The sequence below is a fragment of the Electrophorus electricus genome, chromosome 6, assembly GCF_041902795.1.
Source record: "Electrophorus electricus isolate QZ-2024a chromosome 6, ASM4190279v1, whole genome shotgun sequence".
NCBI classification, from domain to species: domain Eukaryota; kingdom Metazoa; phylum Chordata; class Actinopteri; order Gymnotiformes; family Gymnotidae; genus Electrophorus; species Electrophorus electricus.
The window spans coordinates 25,919,743-25,940,895 of record NC_137502.1 but is presented as its reverse complement, the minus strand read 5'-3'; the positions used below and the strand labels follow the sequence as shown (position 1 = coordinate 25,940,895).

General features: G+C 43.3%; 1 protein-coding gene across 1 annotated transcript; it reads left to right on the top strand.

Annotated features, from left to right (window-relative positions):
* Nucleotides 1–7,341: 7,341 nt before the first annotated feature.
* On the top strand, nt 7,342–10,751 carry LOC118241157 (extracellular calcium-sensing receptor-like). Its single transcript, XM_035525115.2, has 6 exons — nt 7,342–7,593; nt 7,715–8,006; nt 8,161–8,952; nt 9,119–9,346; nt 9,482–9,605; nt 9,799–10,751. The coding sequence occupies exons 1-6, from the start codon at nt 7,379–7,381 to the stop codon at nt 10,704–10,706; spliced, it is 2,559 nt and encodes an 852-aa protein (XP_035381008.2). The 5' UTR covers nt 7,342–7,378; the 3' UTR covers nt 10,707–10,751.
* Nucleotides 10,752–21,153: the final 10,402 nt, after the last annotated feature.

Genomic DNA, 21,153 nt, shown 5'->3' with positions numbered 1-21,153 from the left:
TTTAGCAAAATATGTTCAAACTGATGTCAATGCAATAGGTCTTACTAGGACTCAGAAAACAAAGTTTATGTTGTTACAGAAAAAAAAACAAAAAACTGTTGCATTAGTGAATTGTTTTAGTGACTTCAAAGTACAGAAACAATGAGTAGCAACAGAAACATGAAATGTCTAGTAGATCTCTGCCACACCTGAAATCTGAAAAGAAGTCAAAAGGTCTGTCAAAATATTATTTTATGCTCTTTGAGCAATTTATCCCCAAAGATGTTACAACATCAACAAGTTAGTCAAAAAAACAACAACTGACAGGCGGGGATTTGAAATATTTCAAATTGGTCTGTTTAAAAGGAGCTTCAAATAAAATTATATAATATTTATTTTATAGCACGTTTACAACAGAATTGTCACAAAACATCTTTAGGAAAGCCAAGTGCAACATTGGTGAGGAAAAATGACCAAGAAACCTTGAGTGGAACCAAAACTTCCTCTGGTCAGCATTGGCCAGCATAACAAGAACAAAATAAACAATAGGTAAGAACAATTAAACTATCAGTAAGAAGGATATGACTAGGAACAACTAGTGAGTAGGAAGCAGTGGAAAATAAAGGACCAATGAAAGGGGCTAGCAATGGTTATCTGGCGGAAGCAGGGATGATAAAAATATACATCTATGTTTGCTGTCATCAGTGCTGCTAAAGCATACAGTGCCAAGAAGTATGTGGCCCCTGCACAAAACACAGCCTTGTCTGCTGTCTAAGCTCCCAGGAGAGTGCTTCCTCTTCCATGCCCTGCTTCCAAGAGGGCATTGCAGTACCATGAATACCATGACGGTGCCACTGGTGCTGGACCCACCGGACTGGCCAGCTACCACATCTCTAGGGTTGCATGAGCTGCCATCCATCCAGTTTCCTACACAGTTTCCTACCCATTATGCTCCCCAACTCTAATTGTTCTATTCCCCTATCTGCTGCCAAACCAGTCTGGTCCTGTCTGGTCCCTAGGCTTCTAATTCCACTGTGTCTCTATGGTTTGCCATTACAGGTTGTGTGTTTGACCATGTCACCATGTTTGGCCATGTGCCTGTCACTTTTGCTTTTTCCATTACTATCTCAGCCTCCATGTCAGTCCCTGTATTTGTGAGCGTCCCAGTTCCTGTTGCTGTCTCTGCCTTTGTTCCCATGGTTCAGTCTCCTGGTTCCCAGTACCCTATTCTTCCTGTTGCTCAGTCCCCAGTCATAGCCCTAGGCCCTTCTTTGTATTTTCCCCTGCAGTGTCTCCACTCCTACCTGTGTTTACATTCCTGTCTCTGTTCAGGTTCTTCTCCCAAGTCCAGCTCCTGCCATGCAACACCTGTATTGCATCTCCCATTTATAGTTTTTTTATGGTGCAATTACCATAAAGTGCACCATTGGTACAGAGCCACCAGACCCACTGCCAGGTAAGGAAAAAAAAATGTAATTAATTGAAAAACTTGGCAGGCATATAGTTGACCTTAGAGATGGCAAACGCTGACACTGAAGGTCAGCTGACTGCAACCCTTTAATTTGCCTAAACAAGCCAAGCACATTTGAACTGGGAAATCAAAGTAACATTCTTGGGATCTGCTAACTAGCTGTGCACCCTAGGTGCCTCAAACTTGACATGCCTGGACTCGGCCTGGGGACAAAGTGTCCTGCTCTTTGGAGGATACGACATATTTAGGGGAATGCATGTTCACCAGGATTCAGGCAGATTTGGCTGCTATGGAAGAACGCTAAGTGCAACCCACTTCCAGCTAACTCACTTCCAGTACCCAGATGAGGACGTTCAGGACCCTGCCTCTCCTGAAGTAGACAACAGCCCATCTTTCCTACATGCCCGACTACTGCCCATGGCAATACTCCTAGAGGCCTAGGTGGACAAAAAGGCTGTGGCAGAGAATCCTGCTCACATAGCCAAAAGTGTCACCGATGCCACAAAACAAGATGTGAGCCCAAGTCCACACCAGTCGATTCCCAGTTTTCATTTGAATGTTTTCCTGTTGTCAGTGGTGTTGAAAAAAACTGCCCTGTCTGTGTTGAAGACACCACCCTGTCTATGCTTTCTGAAGACTGCACCCTGTCCCCAGCAAAGACAGCCACCCCTACACCCTACCTCCTTGAGCGTGCCATTACTGAGCCTTTCTGCAGCTAAAGTGATGCCATGGTGATTTGCAGGTCGGCAGCCTAGTTACCTGGACTGAGTGCGAGTCCAGAGCTCCTGGATTTACCCATCATGTTCATAAACCTTCTGATTCCCTTTGGTGATTCAGTACCCTGAGCCAAGAAGGATGCTGCTCCAATGCCTGCTCCATGGAGGGCGCCACCTCTGCTGCACCCTGTCTCAAATGAAGGTGCTGCCCCTGTGTCCTGCTGTAGTATAGCCCATGCTACCTACTATAGATGGTATTGCTGCCTGTAACCAGCAGTCTACTACTATGCTTTGTTAGATACACCCTTTATTTTTTGAACATCAAATCCTCACATCAGGCAACACGATCAATGTCTTAGATCAGGAATTAGTAACATGAATGCTACAACTGAATTATCCACAGAAGGCATCTTCCTCGAGGTCCCAAATACCCAGATGTGGGTAGACAATGACAATTCCCATTGCCTTTCTCAGTTTCCATGTCTTAACTCCTTCTTCCCTTTGTCTCTCAGACATCCCTGAAAGGTCCTCCCAGCCTCTGCTACTCCAGTTAAGATTACTGTGAATCCTTCTAAATGTCTTCCTAAAATTAAGCAGTACCCACTTATACCTGAAGATCTAGCTGATATTGCTTCAGTTGTTGACAGTTGTTGCTTGAGGAGCATTGTATTTTCATTCCTCTTCCTGGCAGTCTAGAGCATCTCTCCCATATTAAGGAACCAGATGAAGATGAGTGGAGCTTTGTTCAAGATGTGAGAGCTGTTAATTATGTCAATTCTCAGTTTCCCTGTTGTTCCTATCCCTGTCACCTTTCTAGACAGCATTCTACAAAAAGTCAAATAGTTTTGTGTTGATGATTCATGCAGTGCTATAACATTCAGATCATAAACAACGACAGAAACAACTGCAGTGTGAGGGTGGATGCAATTTATTAGAGAACAGGGATAGCACATAAACATAATCCAAAATACTCATGAAGGTCTAATCCAGAAAGCAATCAACAAGGCAAACCAAAACAGAGAGGGAACAGGCAAAGATGGTAATCCAAAGACATAAACAGAAATCTGAATAACCAGGAGAAACAAAGAATAATAAACTATGGCTCAGAAACTTAATGCAAGACTTCACAATTGACTAACAAGACACAGGTCATTGCAATATCAGGTGGAGATACTAACAAGGGGTGGAATAAAAAACAAAACAAAAAAAAAAACAAGGAAGCAAGAAGAAACAAGTAAACAAAGGAAGAACAGAAACAAGACTAGACAGGCACAGGAAACATGGATAAAACAGGAGCTGAGTGAGGCAGCAAAACACAGGGTGTATCAGGAACTGGCGTAGCAGGCATGGCAAGATGACAAGTTAAAGCAGGAGCAAAACCAAGGATGACACACTAAGTAGGATGACACACTAAGGACACACAGGAGAGGATGGGGGGTGGTGAACAGGCAGAAGATCAGGGGTGAGTCCAGGAACCAGGGCTAGAGATACCACAGGATGAGAAGCAGACTCAGGTGACCTAAATGGGGAATGGGGAGACAAGGCAGATGACAGAACACTATATAATGGGGGACTGGACATGGATTAGGGATTGTACAAATGACACAGGGACAGGAACATAGACAGACATTGGCACTGGAACAGATACAGTTAGGGGCACATGGATTGAAACAGATGCAGACAAAGGGACTGATACTGGCACCACAACAGGAACTGGGACATACACAACTACAAACAAACGGTGTCCAAAACAGGTGATGGGAGGAACATGGGGTTAGTCATAGGTGCTGACTCAGCAGCCTCAGAGGGCACAGGAGTCACTGGAGAAACACAGGGCATGAACATAGGAGTCACTGGGGTCCGGGAGGCCAACAAAGAGGCTCGGGAGTCCTGGCCGCCCGTGAGGTGTGGCAGCAGGAGTCCTAAGGCCCACATGAAGCAGCCATTAAGGGCACAGTAGCGCCTCAAGGTGTGGCCACTGGGACTGGCCTGGCACAAAGTACAGGTACAGGTCTGGCACAAGGCATGGGGACTGGTAGAGCGATGTCCTCCTCACCGGAGACAGGAACTAGCAGGGCGGCATTTCTCACTACATTGAAGACAAGAACTGACAGGATGGTATCCACTATGCCAGAGACATGGACTGACAGGACAGTGTCCTCTACGCCGGAGACAGGGACTGACAAGGCGGAGTCTTTCACACCGGGGACAGAGACTGACTGGGCGGCATGTCTCAAGCTGGAGACAAGAACTGACCGAGTTTCTTACATTGGAGACATGGACTGGCTGAGGGTCAGGGACTGCATCATCTAGTGACAGCTGATTTGTAGATACAGCGGCTGCAGGCGATGAGTCAGGAAGTACATCTGCTGTAGACAACGAATCTGTGCCGGTCAGCTTCAGGTCTGGAGGTGTGGCTGCTCTAACACATCTAGATCTAGAAAATCCCCTGTCAACTCAGACCAGCTCAGTGCCCCATTACCCATCCTCACAGCTCCCCAGACAAAGGACTGTTGTAGCACATGTGGGCAAAAGCCAAAAGCCCCAAGGAGTGTGATAACTACCCGGCTGCTAGATCCTGTGCCCCAGGTTGGCAGACTCTCAGAGGCTTCTCAGTCTGTGCAATATGTTACAGGTACCTCACCCAGGGGGAGTCTCCAGTGTAGAGGAGACCACCCAGCCAGTCCCTGTCTCTGGCGTGGAGGAAACCACACAGCTGTCCCTGTCTCTGGTGTGGAAGATGCCACCCAGCCTGTCCATGTCTCCTGCGTGGAAGATGCCGCCCAGCCTGCCCCTGTCTCTGGTGTGGAAGACGCCGCCCAGCCAGTTTGTGTTCCTGTTAGTGCCCGAGAAAGTCGCCACCCATCCTGATCCAGTTCCTGTTCCTGGCATAGTGGATGTCGCCTCCCGTCATGGTCCTGTTCGCAGCATAGTGGATGCCGCCTTCTGTCCTGATCCTGTTTCCGGCATAGTGGAGGCCTCTGCCTAGTTGGGTCCTGGCATGAAAGACGACACCCAGCCAGTTCCCTTTGAGATGTTCCAGAGATGCCACTCAGCCTGTTCTTGTTTCTTGTACCAGGTCTGTTCTTGTAGCTACACCTCCAGATCTCCCAGATCTGCAGTTGAATGCCATAGCCATGCCTCCTGCACCCACTGCTGAATGCCATGGCCACTTCGCCAGACCTCCTGGACCCGCCGCTGAAGGCAGTGGCCACCCCTCTGGACCTCCCAGACCCGCTAGTGAACACCATGGCCATGCTTCCAGAACTCCCGGACCCACCGTTGAACGTCGTGGCTGAGCATCTGGACCTTCCAGACCTGCCGCTGAACACCATGGCCACACCTCTGGACCTCCCAGACCAGCTGCTGAATGCCGTGGCCACGCCTCCGGATCACCCGGACCCACCACTCAACGTCGTGGCCGCGCATCTGGACCTCCTGGACCCACCGCTGAACATCGTGGCCGCACCTCTGGACCGCCCGGACTCTCCTTGCTTGTCTCTGTGCCAATCTCCTGTCCCAACCAGGTTTGCAGTCCCACTCCTTTTCCCTCAACCTCTCCCAACCCCCGTGCCTGTCTATGGTTTAGTCCCAAGTCTCGTACATGCCCCTGGTCTTGTCACAAACCCTGCCCGTGGTCATGCCCCAAGACTTGTCCCAACTCCTGTGTCTACCTCTCGCATTGTGTCAGCCACTGTGTCTACTTCTAGTGTTGGTACTTCATTTGTCTCTCGTTCTTTTGTTCCTGCTTTCTTCTCTGGCCACTCTACTTCGGATTGTTCTTGCTTCAGGAGTTGCGTGTTGAGGGGGTGGGGTAGGGTGTTGGGTTACTGTCACACTCAAAGACTGGTTCCTGTCTCCTACCCTTTAGCTCTACCTGATCCTTGTTTAGCCTTTGTTAGTGTGTCTATTTAAACCCTGTCTCTTCCTTTTGTGTTTGCTGGTCATTGTTTTGGTATATCCTGCATGAGCTCTCGTCTTGTTCCTATGTACTTTCTCTCTACATTCCAGGTTAAGTTGCCATCTCAGTTTAGGTTGCTTTCCCTGTTCATGTTTGCTTGTATGTTGTACTTTCTCTCTGTTTTCATATACGTTGCTTTCCCTGTTAGTATTCGCTTGTCTGAGTCCGCTCTTTCCTCATAAGATGTTCTCCCATCAGTTTGCTTCTGTTTAGGTTTCTCTTCCACTTTTTATATACACAAGCGTTGTCTGGTTTTCTTTTGAGTTATGTTTTTGTCTTGGTTGTTGTTTGTCTCTTCCGTAGCCTGGTTCAGTGTACTCTCCACTTGTCCTAGTTTTATACCTCATCATTGTTCTCCTTTAGTCTTTCCTTAATGTTTAGTTCCTTTGTTGCCTAGTTCTCGCACTCACCCTGTTAGCCAATTATTCTTCTGTTAGCTTGTTTGTTCTTCATTTTATTCTGTATTGTTAGTCTGTATCTGTTATTAACCATATTATTTATTTATTCTATTCAATCCATGTTAGTTCATTATGGCTTCCAGAGTTAGTGGCGTCATCACTTCGCAAGTGTGTTCACTCTCCACCTCCCACTCCTTACACTTTGAGGGCTAGAGGTTGGCTAATACAAACTGTGCATGGTAAAAACAGATAGGCTATATTTACAAGACACATATAGGGTTTATAATCAAGAAATGTTTCTAATTAAGTTGGTTTCAAACTGTAGGTTTAGCAATTTTTGTTGATTGACAGCAGTTTAACTAAGCTGTGTGCTTATCATACATTTGAAAGTGTTATATTTAATAAAAATGTATTTAATAGATATATTTATTCCCAAAAGACAAACAAAGTTAAGAAATGAACATGTAAATCAGCCATGAGCATTTGAAAACACGAGACCAAATAAATTATATGTGGGCTAGGTGTCTGGCTAGCTGTTTGGCTTAATTTAAAACAACTTATTGTAACATATACAGATGGAGTGGCAATATGAACAGCTGGTGCAGAGAGAGATCTGATTTTCAATGCACAGGTACAGATTTCACAGACAGATTTTAATCCACAGGTAAACCATTCTACTCTGATTACATTTCAGAGTCACGCCTCCTTTGCCTTTGACCTACCAGTAAAACTTCACCATAGAGTATTTGCCATTTTACCAGCATAAATACTACTTATCCTTCCTGTTCAAAGAACTGAAACATCAGACCTGTCAGACTTTCTTAACCATTAACCATTAAAGGTGGATAGTTGGATGGAGCCTATCTTTGCTCTCTTGCATGTAGTAATGGCCATCATTAATTTTTCCAGAGCAAATGGGACAGCCTGCACCCTGCGAGGAGAGTCTGCATTCCCACAGTTATCAAAGTATGGTGATATTATAGTTGGAGGAATTTTTGCCTTTCATAGCAGTTGGGAGATCACAGACTCATCCTATGTGGTCAAACCACCTCCAGTGAAGTGTACGAGGTAAGCAGAAGAGGCAAGTGTGAACGTGTATTATACTAAAATGTTACATGATCAAGAATGGCACATCAGTCAAGTTTTTATTGTAAAATAATGTCATTGTATTTTTTCATTTATCATTCAGTCTTGATGTCAGAGCCTTACAATATTCACAGTCCTTGATGTTTGCAGTAGAGGAGATCAACAACAGTTCCTCTTTACTGCCTGGTGTCTCACTGGGCTATAAGATCTATGACACCTGTATGTCCAAAGCAGTGGGGGTTCAGGTGGCTATGGCACTTGTTAATGGAAATGAGAAATCAGTCTCAAATGAGTTCTGCACAAAACCAGCCCAGGTACAAGCCATAATAGGAGAGACATACTCATCAGTGTCCATGGCTGTGGCAAAGAGTATTGGACCTTTCAGCATCCCATTAGTAAGAATTTAAGTAATAATATATTGTGTTTTAAAATGTAATTTTAATGGTTAGAAAAAGAAATATGAATCTTATTACCAACATTAATGGCATATATCAATATGAGAATGCATATAAACATAATGCCTGAGACACCTGTATAAATGTGTTTTAGATCAGTCACTCTGCCACCTGTGAGTGTCTCAGTGACAAAAGGAAATATCCCTCATTTTTACGCACTATTTCCAGTGATTACCACCTAAGCAGAGCAATAGCAGAAATGGTCAGGCACTTTGGCTGGACCTGGGTGGGGGCAATAAGAAGAGATGATGACTATGGCAACAGTGGGATGGCTGCATTTACTGAAGTTGCAGAGCAGTTGGGCATATGCTTAGAATATTCGCTTCCATTTTTTAACACCTATTCACAAGGAAAGGTTTTGGGAATCATTGAGCAGATCAAAAGCTCCACTTCTCGAGTGATAGTAGGATTTGTTGATGCCGGGGACTTAGAGATTTTGCTGGATGCATTTTTTGAGCACAATATCATTGGATACCAGTGGGTGGGGACCGAGGCCTGGATTGTTGATCCAGAACTGGCCAAAATGGACAAGCACAGCATACTGCAAGGAGCCATAGGGCTGGCTGTCCCCAATATAGAGGTGACAGGTCTCAATGACTTCATTCTAGAGTTAAATAAAGTGAAATCTGCAGGCAGTGCAATTTTTACTAAATACTGGGAGACATTATTTCATTGTAAATATACAGTCCAGAATGATTCAGAGGACTCATCATTATGCACAGGAGAAGAGAAATTGTCTGAAATTAACAGCATCTTTGTGGACATGTCCCTGATGCCATATTTCAATAATGTGTATAAAGGTGTTTATGCTATCGCTCATACACTACATAACCTTCTTGGCTGCAAAGAAACATGTTCAACAAATAATCAGCTCGATCCTCTCACAGTAAGTAGTCTATTCTAACACTATTTCTGTACTTCATAGTGACCTTTGGAACACACACTTAGCACAAATTCAAAAATGCTATACTTTAATTGGCAAAGCAGTATTCTTTACCTTGCTCTTAAACCATGTAACTTTTACCAACAAATAAAATGGTCTATTTCATCAGTTTCTAGAACATCTTAAAATGGTGCGATTCAAAACTAAAGGGGGTGAAGAGGTTTATTTTGATAAAAATGGTGACCCTGTTGCGAGATATGAGGTCATAAACTGGCAAACAAGTGCAGAAGAGCACCATGAATTTGTCACTGTTGGACTTTATGACTACACTTTCCCTGTTCATAAGCGATTAACTCTAAATGTGCCTTCTATTGTGTGGGCACAAAATACTAATAAGGTCAGATTTGCACCTTGGTCTTAAGTAAAGAACTCCTTAAATAGATATGATATTTGCAATGTGAAGTTGAAGAAAGCATTTTCACTAGGTACCTTTTATCTTGTAATGTCAATGAACATTTTCTCTTGATTATAGGTCCCAAAATCTGTGTGCAGTGAAAACTGCCCTCCAGGCACCAGGAAGGCTGTGCAGAAAGGAAAGCCTGTCTGCTGCTTTGACTGTATACCATGTGCAGAAGGAGAGATCAGTAATATAACAGGTACTTAAATAAAGAGAAATAAGAAACAAAAAATATTATTATTGGGATTACAACAATGATTAAAAGTCTTATAGACCCAAGTTATTCTCCTTGTTTTAAGAGAGTAAGTAGATGTAGTGTATTCAGCTGATTGTTTTCCCTGTGAATCGAACATTTCATTGTATTGTTTACTTTATTTCTTACTCCAAAACAGATTCTATCAAATGTGAACAATGTTATCAAGACTACTGGTCAAACTCACAAAGGAATGAATGTATTAAGAAGGAAACTGAATATCTGTCTTATGAGGAAACTATGGGAATTTTGCTAACAATTGTTTCTGTGGTTGGTGCATTTATGACACTGGCAATATTAGTTGTATTCTATAGATACAAAGATACCCCAATTGTGAAAGCCCACAACTCAGAGCTGAGCTTCCTGCTGCTCTTCTCTCTGACTCTGTGTTTCCTCTGTTCACTTACTTTCATTGGTCAGCCCTCTGAGTGGTCCTGTATGCTGCGCCACACAGCGTTTGGGATCACCTTCGTCCTCTGCATCTCCTGTGTTCTGGGGAAAACAATAGTGGTGTTAATGGCCTTCAGGGCTACAGTTCCAGGCAGTAATGTCATGAAATGGTTTGGGCCTCCACAGCAGCGACTCAGTGTTCTTGCTTTCACTCTCATACAGGTCATTATTTGTGTGATTTGGTTAATAATATCACCTCCTTTTCCCTTCAGAAATCTCAAAGTCTACAAGGAAAAGATTATTCTAGAATGTAAATTAGGTTCATCCATCGGTTTCTGGGCTGTACTGGGTTACATAGGACTCCTAGCTAGTTTATGTTTTCTTTTGGCTTTTCTAGCACGGAAGCTGCCTGATAAGTTTAATGAAGCTAAATTCATCACATTCAGCATGCTCATATTCTGTGCAGTTTGGATCACCTTTATTCCAGTTTATGTCAGCTCGCCTGGAAAATTCACTGTAGCTATAGAGATATTTGCTATTTTGGCCTCCAGTTTTGGTTTACTATTCTGCATATTCCTTCCAAAGTGTTACATAATCATAATGAAACCAGAGAAGAACACTAAAAAGCCACTTATGGGTAAAGCACAAGTTAAGTAAATCATTTATTATTAATATGGCCATGTTTAGAGAACTTAAACTGTGTAAAGCACACTTGTAATAACTATGATAGATCATAATGTACCTTTTCACTAATTTCAATAAATAAACTTGTATCTCTGGCTGGTCTTTGGTATTGATTAGCCTTTTTTATAAAGTGAACACTTATACATTTACTGTTATATAAAGCATATATCTGCTGCAACATTGGTACAGTTCAGATTTTACAATAAATCATCCACAAAAGAATGAAATGAGATAACTGTCTTGCCCAAGAACTCTTATTGGTGTAACACGTGACCTGGCAGGAATTGAACCCCAGTTCCCCACAGGAGAGGCAGCTTTATTTCTCACTACACTTATCATTTTGAAATATGGCCTTTACTGCCCTATACTTTTTTTTTAAAGAATTCATATCATTATATTTACATTCACATCATTTAGTAGATCTTGTTCAGAGTGACTTACAATGGTGCTTTATTGTGGCCACGGAAGAAATGCTAATGCATCTGGCCAGAGTCTAAGGATACCATTAAGCAACAACACTTAGAGGGAATATTCACAAGAAAATTACCTACCAGGGCCATGCAGGGACATAGGCAGGTCAACAATAATGGGTGGAAGAATGGGCAAAACAGAATAATCAGAATAACAATTGGTTGTGGCAAAAGTATTTAAAAAAATTATTATGCATGTGTTTCTTTAGCCATTTAGCACAATCTCATGCTAATAGCTGAGGTAATATATTAGAGAAATAGAAAGTTACTGGCATTGCTTGTTACAGAATCCACAACAACATTAATGCTATGAGCTTGTTAGTTGAATGTCAGTAAGATGAAATGTTATCTTATGTCAATAACGTGAAAGTGAAAGTTACAAAGTTACAGTTATGTTCCACTCAGGTAATCAGGGATTTGTGACGTTAGCCTGTTGTACTAGGGGAAAATGCACTGACCTTCTGTAATTTGGTAAATGGCCACAGTTTGCAGCGTGTAAGTATATATTTTAGGGAGTATGTAGCTGCTAGAATGAATGACCAGACCTCACAGCAAACTCAGGGTCTGACTCTGGTTCAAACATGGTTGCACTGCTATGTATTATGTGGTAGCCATGTTTCTCCCAGGGTTCATGCTCAACACTTTTGATGGTAGCTCAAATCTGAACTTGTGTCAGTAAACCCCTCAGAAGAAGGGGGTAGGGTGACCAGTAGCTCATTATCATTTAAAGAAACAGGGACTCAAACTGGCCATTTTGAGCAGGGCTGTTTTGACAGGGTGAGAAGGGTGCTGTGGTGATTGAACCTTGTGGTCTCAGACATTTAATTAGGGCCCTTGGGAACTGTACTGTGTAAAAGGGGTATAAAAGGTCTCCTTTAAGGAATAGTTCATTAAATGGAGAGGAATATGTAAGAGCCATGTAATAACCATATCATAATCTTTTCTTACCAGGGGAATTGTCTTTCTATCCATCAACTCTTGAAAATTAATAGTTCCCTGGTCATTGATAAGATCTATAACAAATATAAGAATAGAACAAACCCAATCATGGCAGAAATTCAATGACCATCACAAAGAAAAGTGGGTGAAAAGTGGGTACCTGTCTTGTGTATTTTAGTTCCATTCTGTCGTTTTGTTTTCTCCACCCCTCATTTGATTTTCCACATCTGTCCCTCATTTCTAGCTTGTTAAGTTATGTATTTAAACCCTGTCGTGTGCCCTGGGTCTGCTCTGTTCAATGTTTGAATGTTTGGTGAAATGTTTGTTTGGATGTATGTTTTAATGTATGTTTTGATGTTTTTTGCAAGCCCGTATCTGTATGCCCGTAAGTTTGTAGTCCGCGTATCCTAGTCTGACTGTTTATCCTAGCCTTCATGTTTCCTAGCCTATGGTATAGCCTGTTTCCCTTGTTTGCCTTCTTGTGCTTTTTGGTTTATAATACATCCCCGTAATCTCCGTACTGGCTCTATGGCCCTGTACTACTCCAATGACTACAACTCTGGACTTGCTCCTAATAAATCTCGCCCTTCTCTGCACATGCATCTGCCTCCTTACTGTTCAATGTGAGCCTTTGTATTTATTTTTTATTTTTTACCACTTAAAGCCTTTAAAAATAGTTTTGAGGAAATTGATTTCTACCACTCAATTAGTGCACCTTATAGTCTATGTGTTTAGATATGATAAAAAACTTCCCGTTTAATACCTACTATGTCAGTAAGTCCCAAATAGGTTTAGAAGTTCTGCAGCTATTAAAAATAAGTATGGTGATGAAATAAGATTCTCATGAGAGATACAGACATTTTCAACAAGTGAACTAGAAATCGTTTTCATCTCACATCATTTCTTTTTTAGACTAAAGAAATAAGCAAAACCCTTTTCATCAAACTCAAGCCATTTAGCTCTAGATATAATAATAGCTTGCTTAACTTTTTCTAAATAAAATTGATTCAATTGCTCACATACAGTCTATGAATTACAGTCTTCCTCTTCAGACCTTCCTGCTGAGGAAGGTTATCCAGTTCCTGTAAGATCTTGGCACTGTTATAAGATCCACTAACTAACAGGCTAACAGTTTACCATATTTGACAGAATACCTTATTTTACATAATACCCTTGATTTTGAAGAAAAAGGCAGTTCTGTTTGTGATAACCTGGGTTCATTCTTTTGCACAAATATACCATCATCGAACAATAAATCAGTACAGGAATTATCCATTAAAGGAGCTGAAGACATATTGGTTTCTAGTAATCATGTCAACAAATAAAATAGACAGTAGCCAAAGATCTATGTGGATTTCTATGGAGGGAACTAGCCTTTACCAACATTTCTCTCTATGTCTCTTGCCAACTATCTGTCATGCACAATTCATCAGCTACCCTCAACTCTCCTAATCACTGTTCATTGGCTCGACAGAGGCCCACTGTTAACTGTATATTAGTGGAATGGCAGACCATTTTACAACAGTTTCAGTTACATCTCAGAGGCACATTAGAGGATGTTGCCCTGCTATAAGTGTATCAGACGTAGCAGTGCTGATGAGGTTTATACATATGTATGTGTCATCACTGTGGTAGGTGTGGTAGATCACTTTAATATGACAAGCCAACTGTTAGCTGTTGTGCTTATTAACAAAAAAACAAACAAACAACAACAAAAAAACAAAAAAATAAAATGAAACACTGTACTATAAACTAAAGTAACAACATAAGCATCTGGTACAGAGACATATCTCATTCAATCTACAGGTACAGATCTGACAGGCCGACCTTAATCCACAGTTAAACCAGGCTACTCTGCTCACATTTCAAAGTCACACCTCCTTTAACTTTGACCTACCAGTAAAGCTTTACCATAGAGAATTTGCCTTTTCATCTATATAAATACCACATATTCTTCCTGTTCATCCATCTGAAATATTACACCTGCTTCTCAACCATTATCTCCAGTCTGTAGGTAGATAGGTGGATGGAGCCTGTCTTTGCTCTCTTACATGTGGTAATAGCCATCATCAATTTCTCCAAATCTAATGGGACTGCTTGTATCCTGCAAGGAGAGTCTGCCTACCCACAGCTATCAAAGGATGGTGATATTATAGTTAAGAGGGATTTTTTCTTTTCATGGCAGTTGGGAGATCACAGACTCGTCCTATGTAGTCCCACCACCTCCAGTGAAGTGTACAAGGTAAGCAATAGAGGAAAATGAGCATTTCACACTGTGTGAACATGTATTATATTAAGATATTACATGATAATGAATTACACATCACTGAAGGAGCTTTAATACTTTATCCTAAAATAATGTCTTTTAAAATTTTTAAATATTTTTTCTTTTATTATCCAGTCTTGAAGTCAGAGCCTTACAGTCTTCACAGTCTGTGATGTTTGCAGTAGAGGAGATCAACAACAGTTCCTCTTTACTGCCTGGTGTCTCACTGGGCTATAAAATCTATGACACCTGTACTTCCAAAGCAGTGGGGGTTCAGGTGGCTATGGCACTTGTTAATGGAAATGAGAAAACAGTCTCAGATGAGGTTTGCACAAAACCAGGTCAGGTACAAGCCATAATAGGAGAGACCTTCTCATCAGTGTCCATGCCTGTTGCAATGAGTATTGGACCTTTCAGCATTCCCTTAGTAAGGATTTAAACAATTATGAACAATCACTGTAAATATCTATTAAAACACGTGTGATTGTTTTTAAAGATATGCAGATGTAAAGTTTTAATGTCATTATGATAGCCGGTAGCTGGTGCAATCAAACTTATCGCGAAACATAATGCCTAGGTATCTGTGATCTGTTTTTAGATCAGTCACGGTGCCACCTGTGAGTGTCTCAGTGACAAAAGGAAATATCCCTCATTTCTGCGTACTATTCCCAGTGATTACCACCAGAGCAGAGCACTGGCAGAAATGGTCAGGCACTTTGGCTGGACCTGGGTGGGGGCTATAAGAAGAGATGATGACTATGGCAACAGTGGGATGGCTGCATTTACTCAAGTTGCACAACAATGGGACATATGCTTAGAATATTCCCTTCCATTTTATAAAACTTACTCACAGGAAAAAGTTACGAGAATCATCGAGCACATCAAAAGCTCCACTTCTCGAGTGATAGTGGGATTTGTTGACCCCTCAGACTTAGAGATTTTGCTGGATGTATTCTTTCAGCACAACATCACTGGATACCAGTGGGTAGGAACTGAGGCTTGGATCTTAAATCCAGTTTTGGCCACACTGGACAAAAACAACATACTGCAAGGAGCCATAGGACTGGCTGTCCCCAAAACAGAAGTGAAAGGTTTAAAGGAGTTCATTCTAGATTTAAACCGAGTGAAATCTGCAGGCAGTGCCATTTTTACTAAATACTGGGAGACATTATTTCATTGTAAATATAAAGTACAGAATAATTCAGATGACTCACCAGTGTGCACAGGAAAAGAGAAATTGTCTGAAATTGACAGCATGTTTACTGACATGTCCCTGATGCCATATTTTAATAATGTGTATAAAGGGGTTTATGCTATTGCCCATACCCTACATGATCTTCTTGGATGTAAAGAAACATGTCCAACAAAACAGCAGCCTGATTCTCTCACAGTAAGTTAATACCCTGTTCTTGAACTTCATACTGAGCTTTTTAGCCAACATTTAGCACCAATTCAACAATCCATCCAAAATTATATAATTTAATTGGCAATGGAGTGCTCTTTGCTGTGCTTTTTAAATATAATTCTCATCACCAAATAAACTGTGATCTATTTTTTCAGTTTCTTGAACAGCTGAAAATGGTGCATTTCAAAACTAAAGAGGGTGAAGAGGCTTATTTTGATATAAATGGTGACCCTGCTGCAAGATATGAGGTCATAAACTGGCAGACAAATAAAGAACATCAACATGACTTTGTCACTGTTGGACTGTATGACTCCACGTTCAATGTTAACAACCGATTAACAATAAATGTGTCTTCCATTGTGTGGGCACAAAATATTAATAAGGTAAGATTTGCAATTTTGTCTTAAGTAAAGGACTACTCGTATGGATAATGGACTTGCAATGCAAATTTGAAGTAAGTAGTTAAGTATGCACCTTTTAAACCTTGTTCAGGCAGCTAAATGTTTCCCTTGATCATAGGTGCCAATATCAGTGTGTAGTAAAAACTGCCCTCCGGGTACTAGAAAAGCTGTACAGAAAGGAAAGCCTGTGTGCTGCTTTGACTGTATACCATGTGCAGAAGGAGAGATCAGTAATATAACAGGTACAAAAACACCCAGAAAGGGGGAATGAAAAATGTTACTATTTCTGCCATGATTAAAAGTCATAGCCACTTTTTGAAAATTCATTTATTGTCCTTGTTTTAAGAGATATACACGATTCTTGTCAAAAGTATTGCCATTAAACTGTCACATTTGTAATGTATTCATTTGACTATATTTCCTGTGTATTATCCTTGTGTGTCTAATCTCTTTTTCTCATTTTTATTATTTTCTGTCTCACTCCATAACAGATTCTATTAAATGTGAACAGTGCTATCAGGACTATTGGTCAAATGCACAGAGGGATAAATGTGTAAGAAAGGAAACTGAATATCTGTCTTATGAGGAAACTATGGGAGTTTTGCTAACAGCTTTTGCTATTATTGGTGCACTTGTGACACTGGTAATATTAGTAATATTCTTTAAATATAAAAAGACTCCAATATGCAAAGCTCAAACTCAGAGCTGAGCTTCCTGCTGCTCTTCTCTCTGACTCTATGTTTCCTCTGTTCACTTACTTTCATTGGTCGGCCCTCTGAGTGGTCCTGTATGCTGCGCCACACAGCGTTTGGGATCACCTTCGTCCTCTGCATCGTATCCTGGAGGATACGACATATTTAGGGGAATGCATGTTCACCAGGATTCAGGCAGATTTGGCTGCTATGGAAGAATGCTAAGTGCAACCCACTTCCAGCTAACTCACTTCCAGTACCCAGATGAGGACGTTCAGGACCCTGCCTCTCCTGAAGTAGACAACAGCCCATCTTTCCTACATTCCCGACTACTGCCCATGGCAATGCTCCTAGAGGCCTAGGTGGACAAAAAGGCTGTGGCAGAGAATCCTGCTCACATAGCCAAAAGTGTCACCGATGCCACAAAACAAGATGTGAGCCCAAGTCCACACCAGTCGATTCCCAGTTTTCATTTGAATGTTTTCCTGTTGTCAGTGGTGTTGAAAAAAACTGCCCTGTCTGTGTTGAAGACACCACCCTGTCTATGCTTTCTGAAGACTGCACCCTGTCCCCAGCAAAGACAGCCACCCCTACACCCTACCTCCTTGAGCATGCCATTACTGAGCCTTTCTGCAGCTAAAGTGATGCCATGGTGATTTGCAGGTCGGCAGCCTAGTTACCTGGACTGAGTGCGAGTCCAGAGCTCCTGGATTTACCCATCATGTTCATAAACCTTCTGATTCCCTTTGGTGATTCAGTACCCTGAGCCAAGAAGGATGCTGCTCCAATGCCTGCTCCATGGAGGGCGCCACCTCTGCTGCACCCTGTCTCAAATGAAGGTGCTGCCCCTGTGTCCTGCTGTAGTATAGCCCATGCTACCTACTATAGATGGTATTGCTGCCTGTAACCAGCAGTCTACTACTATGCTTTGTTAGATACACCCTTTATTTTTTGAACATCAAATCCTCACATCAGGCAACACGATCAATGTCTTAGATCAGGAATTAGTAACATGAATGCTACAACTGAATTATCCACAGAAGGCATCTTCCTCGAGGTCCCAAATACCCAGATGTGGGTAGACAATGACAATTCCCATTGCCTTTCTCAGTTTCCATGTCTTAACTCCTTCTTCCCTTTGTCTCTCAGACATCCCTGAAAGGTCCTCCCAGCCTCTGCTACTCCAGTTAAGATTACTGTGAATCCTTCTAAATGTCTTCCTAAAATTAAGCAGTACCCACTTATACCTGAAGATCTAGCTGATATTGCTTCAGTTGTTGACAGTTGTTGCTTGAGGAGCATTGTATTTTCATTCCTCTTCCTGGCAGTCTAGAGCATCTCTCCCATATTAAGGAACCAGATGAAGATGAGTGGAGCTTTGTTCAAGATGTGAGAGCTGTTAATTATGTCAATTCTCAGTTTCCCTGTTGTTCCTATCCCTGTCACCTTTCTAGACAGCATTCTACAAAAAGTCAAATAGTTTTGTGTTGATGATTCATGCAGTGCTATAACATTCAGATCATAAACAACGACAGAAACAACTGCAGTGTGAGGGTGGATGCAATTTATTAGAGAACAGGGATAGCACATAAACATAATCCAAAATACTCATGAAGGTCTAATCCAGAAAGCAATCAACAAGGCAAACCAAAACAGAGAGGGAACAGGCAAAGATGGTAATCCAAAGACATAAACAGAAATCTGAATAACCAGGAGAAACAAAGAATAATAAACTATGGCTCAGAAACTTAATGCAAGACTTCACAATTGACTAACAAGACACAGGTCATTGCAATATCAGGTGGAGATACTAACAAGGGGTGGAATAAAAAACAAAACAAAAAAAAAACAAGGAAGCAAGAAGAAACAAGTAAACAAAGGAAGAACAGAAACAAGACTAGACAGGCACAGGAAACATGGATAAAACAGGAGCTGAGTGAGGCAGCAAAACACAGGGTGTATCAGGAACTGGCGTAGCAGGCATGGCAAGATGACAAGTTAAAGCAGGAGCAAAACCAAGGATGACACACTAAGTAGGATGACACACTAAGGACACACAGGAGAGGATGGGGGGTGGTGAACAGGCAGAAGATCAGGGGTGAGTCCAGGAACCAGGGCTAGAGATACCACAGGATGAGAAGCAGACTCAGGTGACCTAAATGGGGAATGGGGAGACAAGGCAGATGACAGAACACTATATAATGGGGGACTGGACATGGATTAGGGATTGTACAAATGACACAGGGACAGGAACATAGACAGACATTGGCCCTGGAACAGATACAGTTAGGGGCACATGGATTGAAACAGATGCAGACAAAGGGACTGATACTGGCACCACAACAGGAACTGGGACATACACAACTACAAACAAACGGTGTCCAAAACAGGTGATGGGAGGAACATGGGGTTAGTCATAGGTGCTGACTCAGCAGCCTCAGAGGGCACAGGAGTCACTGGAGAAACACAGGGCATGAACATAGGAGTCACTGGGGTCCGGGAGGCCAACAAAGAGGCTCGGGAGTCCTGGCCGTCCGTGAGGTGTGGCAGCAGGAGTCCTAAGGCCCACATGAAGCAGCCATTAAGGGCACAGTAGCGCCTCAAGGTGTGGCCACTGGGACTGGCCTGGCACAAAGTACAGGTACAGGTCTGGCACAAGGCATGGGGACTGGTAGAGCGATGTCCTCCTCACCGGAGACAGGAACTAGCAGGGCGGCATTTCTCACTACATTGAAGACAAGAACTGACAGGATGGTATCCACTATGCCAGAGACATGGACTGACAGGACAGTGTCCTCTACGCCGGAGACAGGGACTGACAAGGCGGAGTCTTTCACACCGGGGACAGAGACTGACTGGGCGGCATGTCTCAAGCTGGAGACAAGAACTGACCGAGTTTCTTACATTGGAGACATGGACTGGCTGAGGGTCAGGGACTGCATCATCTAGTGACAGCTGATTTGTAGATACAGCGGCTGCAGGCGATGAGTCAGGAAGTACATCTGCTGTAGACAACGAATCTGTGCCGGTCAGCTTCAGGTCTGGAGGTGTGGCTGCTCTAACACATCTAGATCTAGAAAATCCCCTGTCAACTCAGACCAGCTCAGTGCCCCATTACCCATCCTCACAGCTCCCCAGACAAAGGACTGTTGTAGCACATGTGGGCAAAAGCCAAAAGCCCCAAGGAGTGTGATAACTACCCGGCTGCTAGATCCTGTGCCCCAGGTTGGCAGACTCTCAGAGGCTTCTCAGTCTGTGCAATATGTTACAGGTACCTCACCCAGGGGGAGTCTCCAGTGTAGAGGAGACCACCCAGCCAGTCCCTGTCTCTGGCGTGGAGGAAACCACACAGCTGTCCCTGTCTCTGGTGTGGAAGATGCCACCCAGCCTGTCCATGTCTCCTGCGTGGAAGATGCCGCCCAGCCTGCCCCTGTCTCTGGTGTGGAAGACGCCGCCCAGCCAGTTTGTGTTCCTGTTAGTGCCCGAGAAAGTCGCCACCCATCCTGATCCAGTTCCTGTTCCTGGCATAGTGGATGTCGCCTCCCGTCATGGTCCTGTTCGCAGCATAGTGGATGCCGCCTTCTGTCCTGATCCTGTTTCCGGCATAGTGGAGGCCTCTGCCTAGTTGGGTCCTGGCATGAGAGACGACACCCAGCCAGTTCCCTTTGAGATGTTCCAGAGATGCCACTCAGCCTGTTCTTGTTTCTTGTACCAGGTCTGTTCTTGTAGCTACACCTCCAGATCTCCCAGATCTGCAGTTGAATGCCATAGCCATGCCTCCTGCACCCACCGCTGAATGCCATGGCCACGTCGCCAGACCTCCTGGACCCGCCGCTGAAGGCAGTGGCCACCCCTCTGGACCTCCCAGACCCGCTAGTGAACACCATGGCCATGCTTCCAGAACTCCCGGACCCACCCTTGAACGTCGTGGCTGAGCATCTGGACCTTCCAGACCTGCCGCTGAACACCATGGCCACACCTCTGGACCTCCCAGACCAGCTGCTGAATGCCGTGGCCACGCCTCCGGATCACCCGGACCCACCACTCAACGTCGTGGCCGCGCATCTGGACCTCCTGGACCCACCGCTGAACATCGTGGCCGCACCTCTGGACCGCCCGGACTCTCCTTGCTTGTCTCTGTGCCAATCTCCTGTCCCAACCAGGTTTGCAGTCCCACTCCTTTTCCCTCAACCTCTCCCAACCCCCGTGCCTGTCTATGGTTTAGTCCCAAGTCTCGTACATGCCCC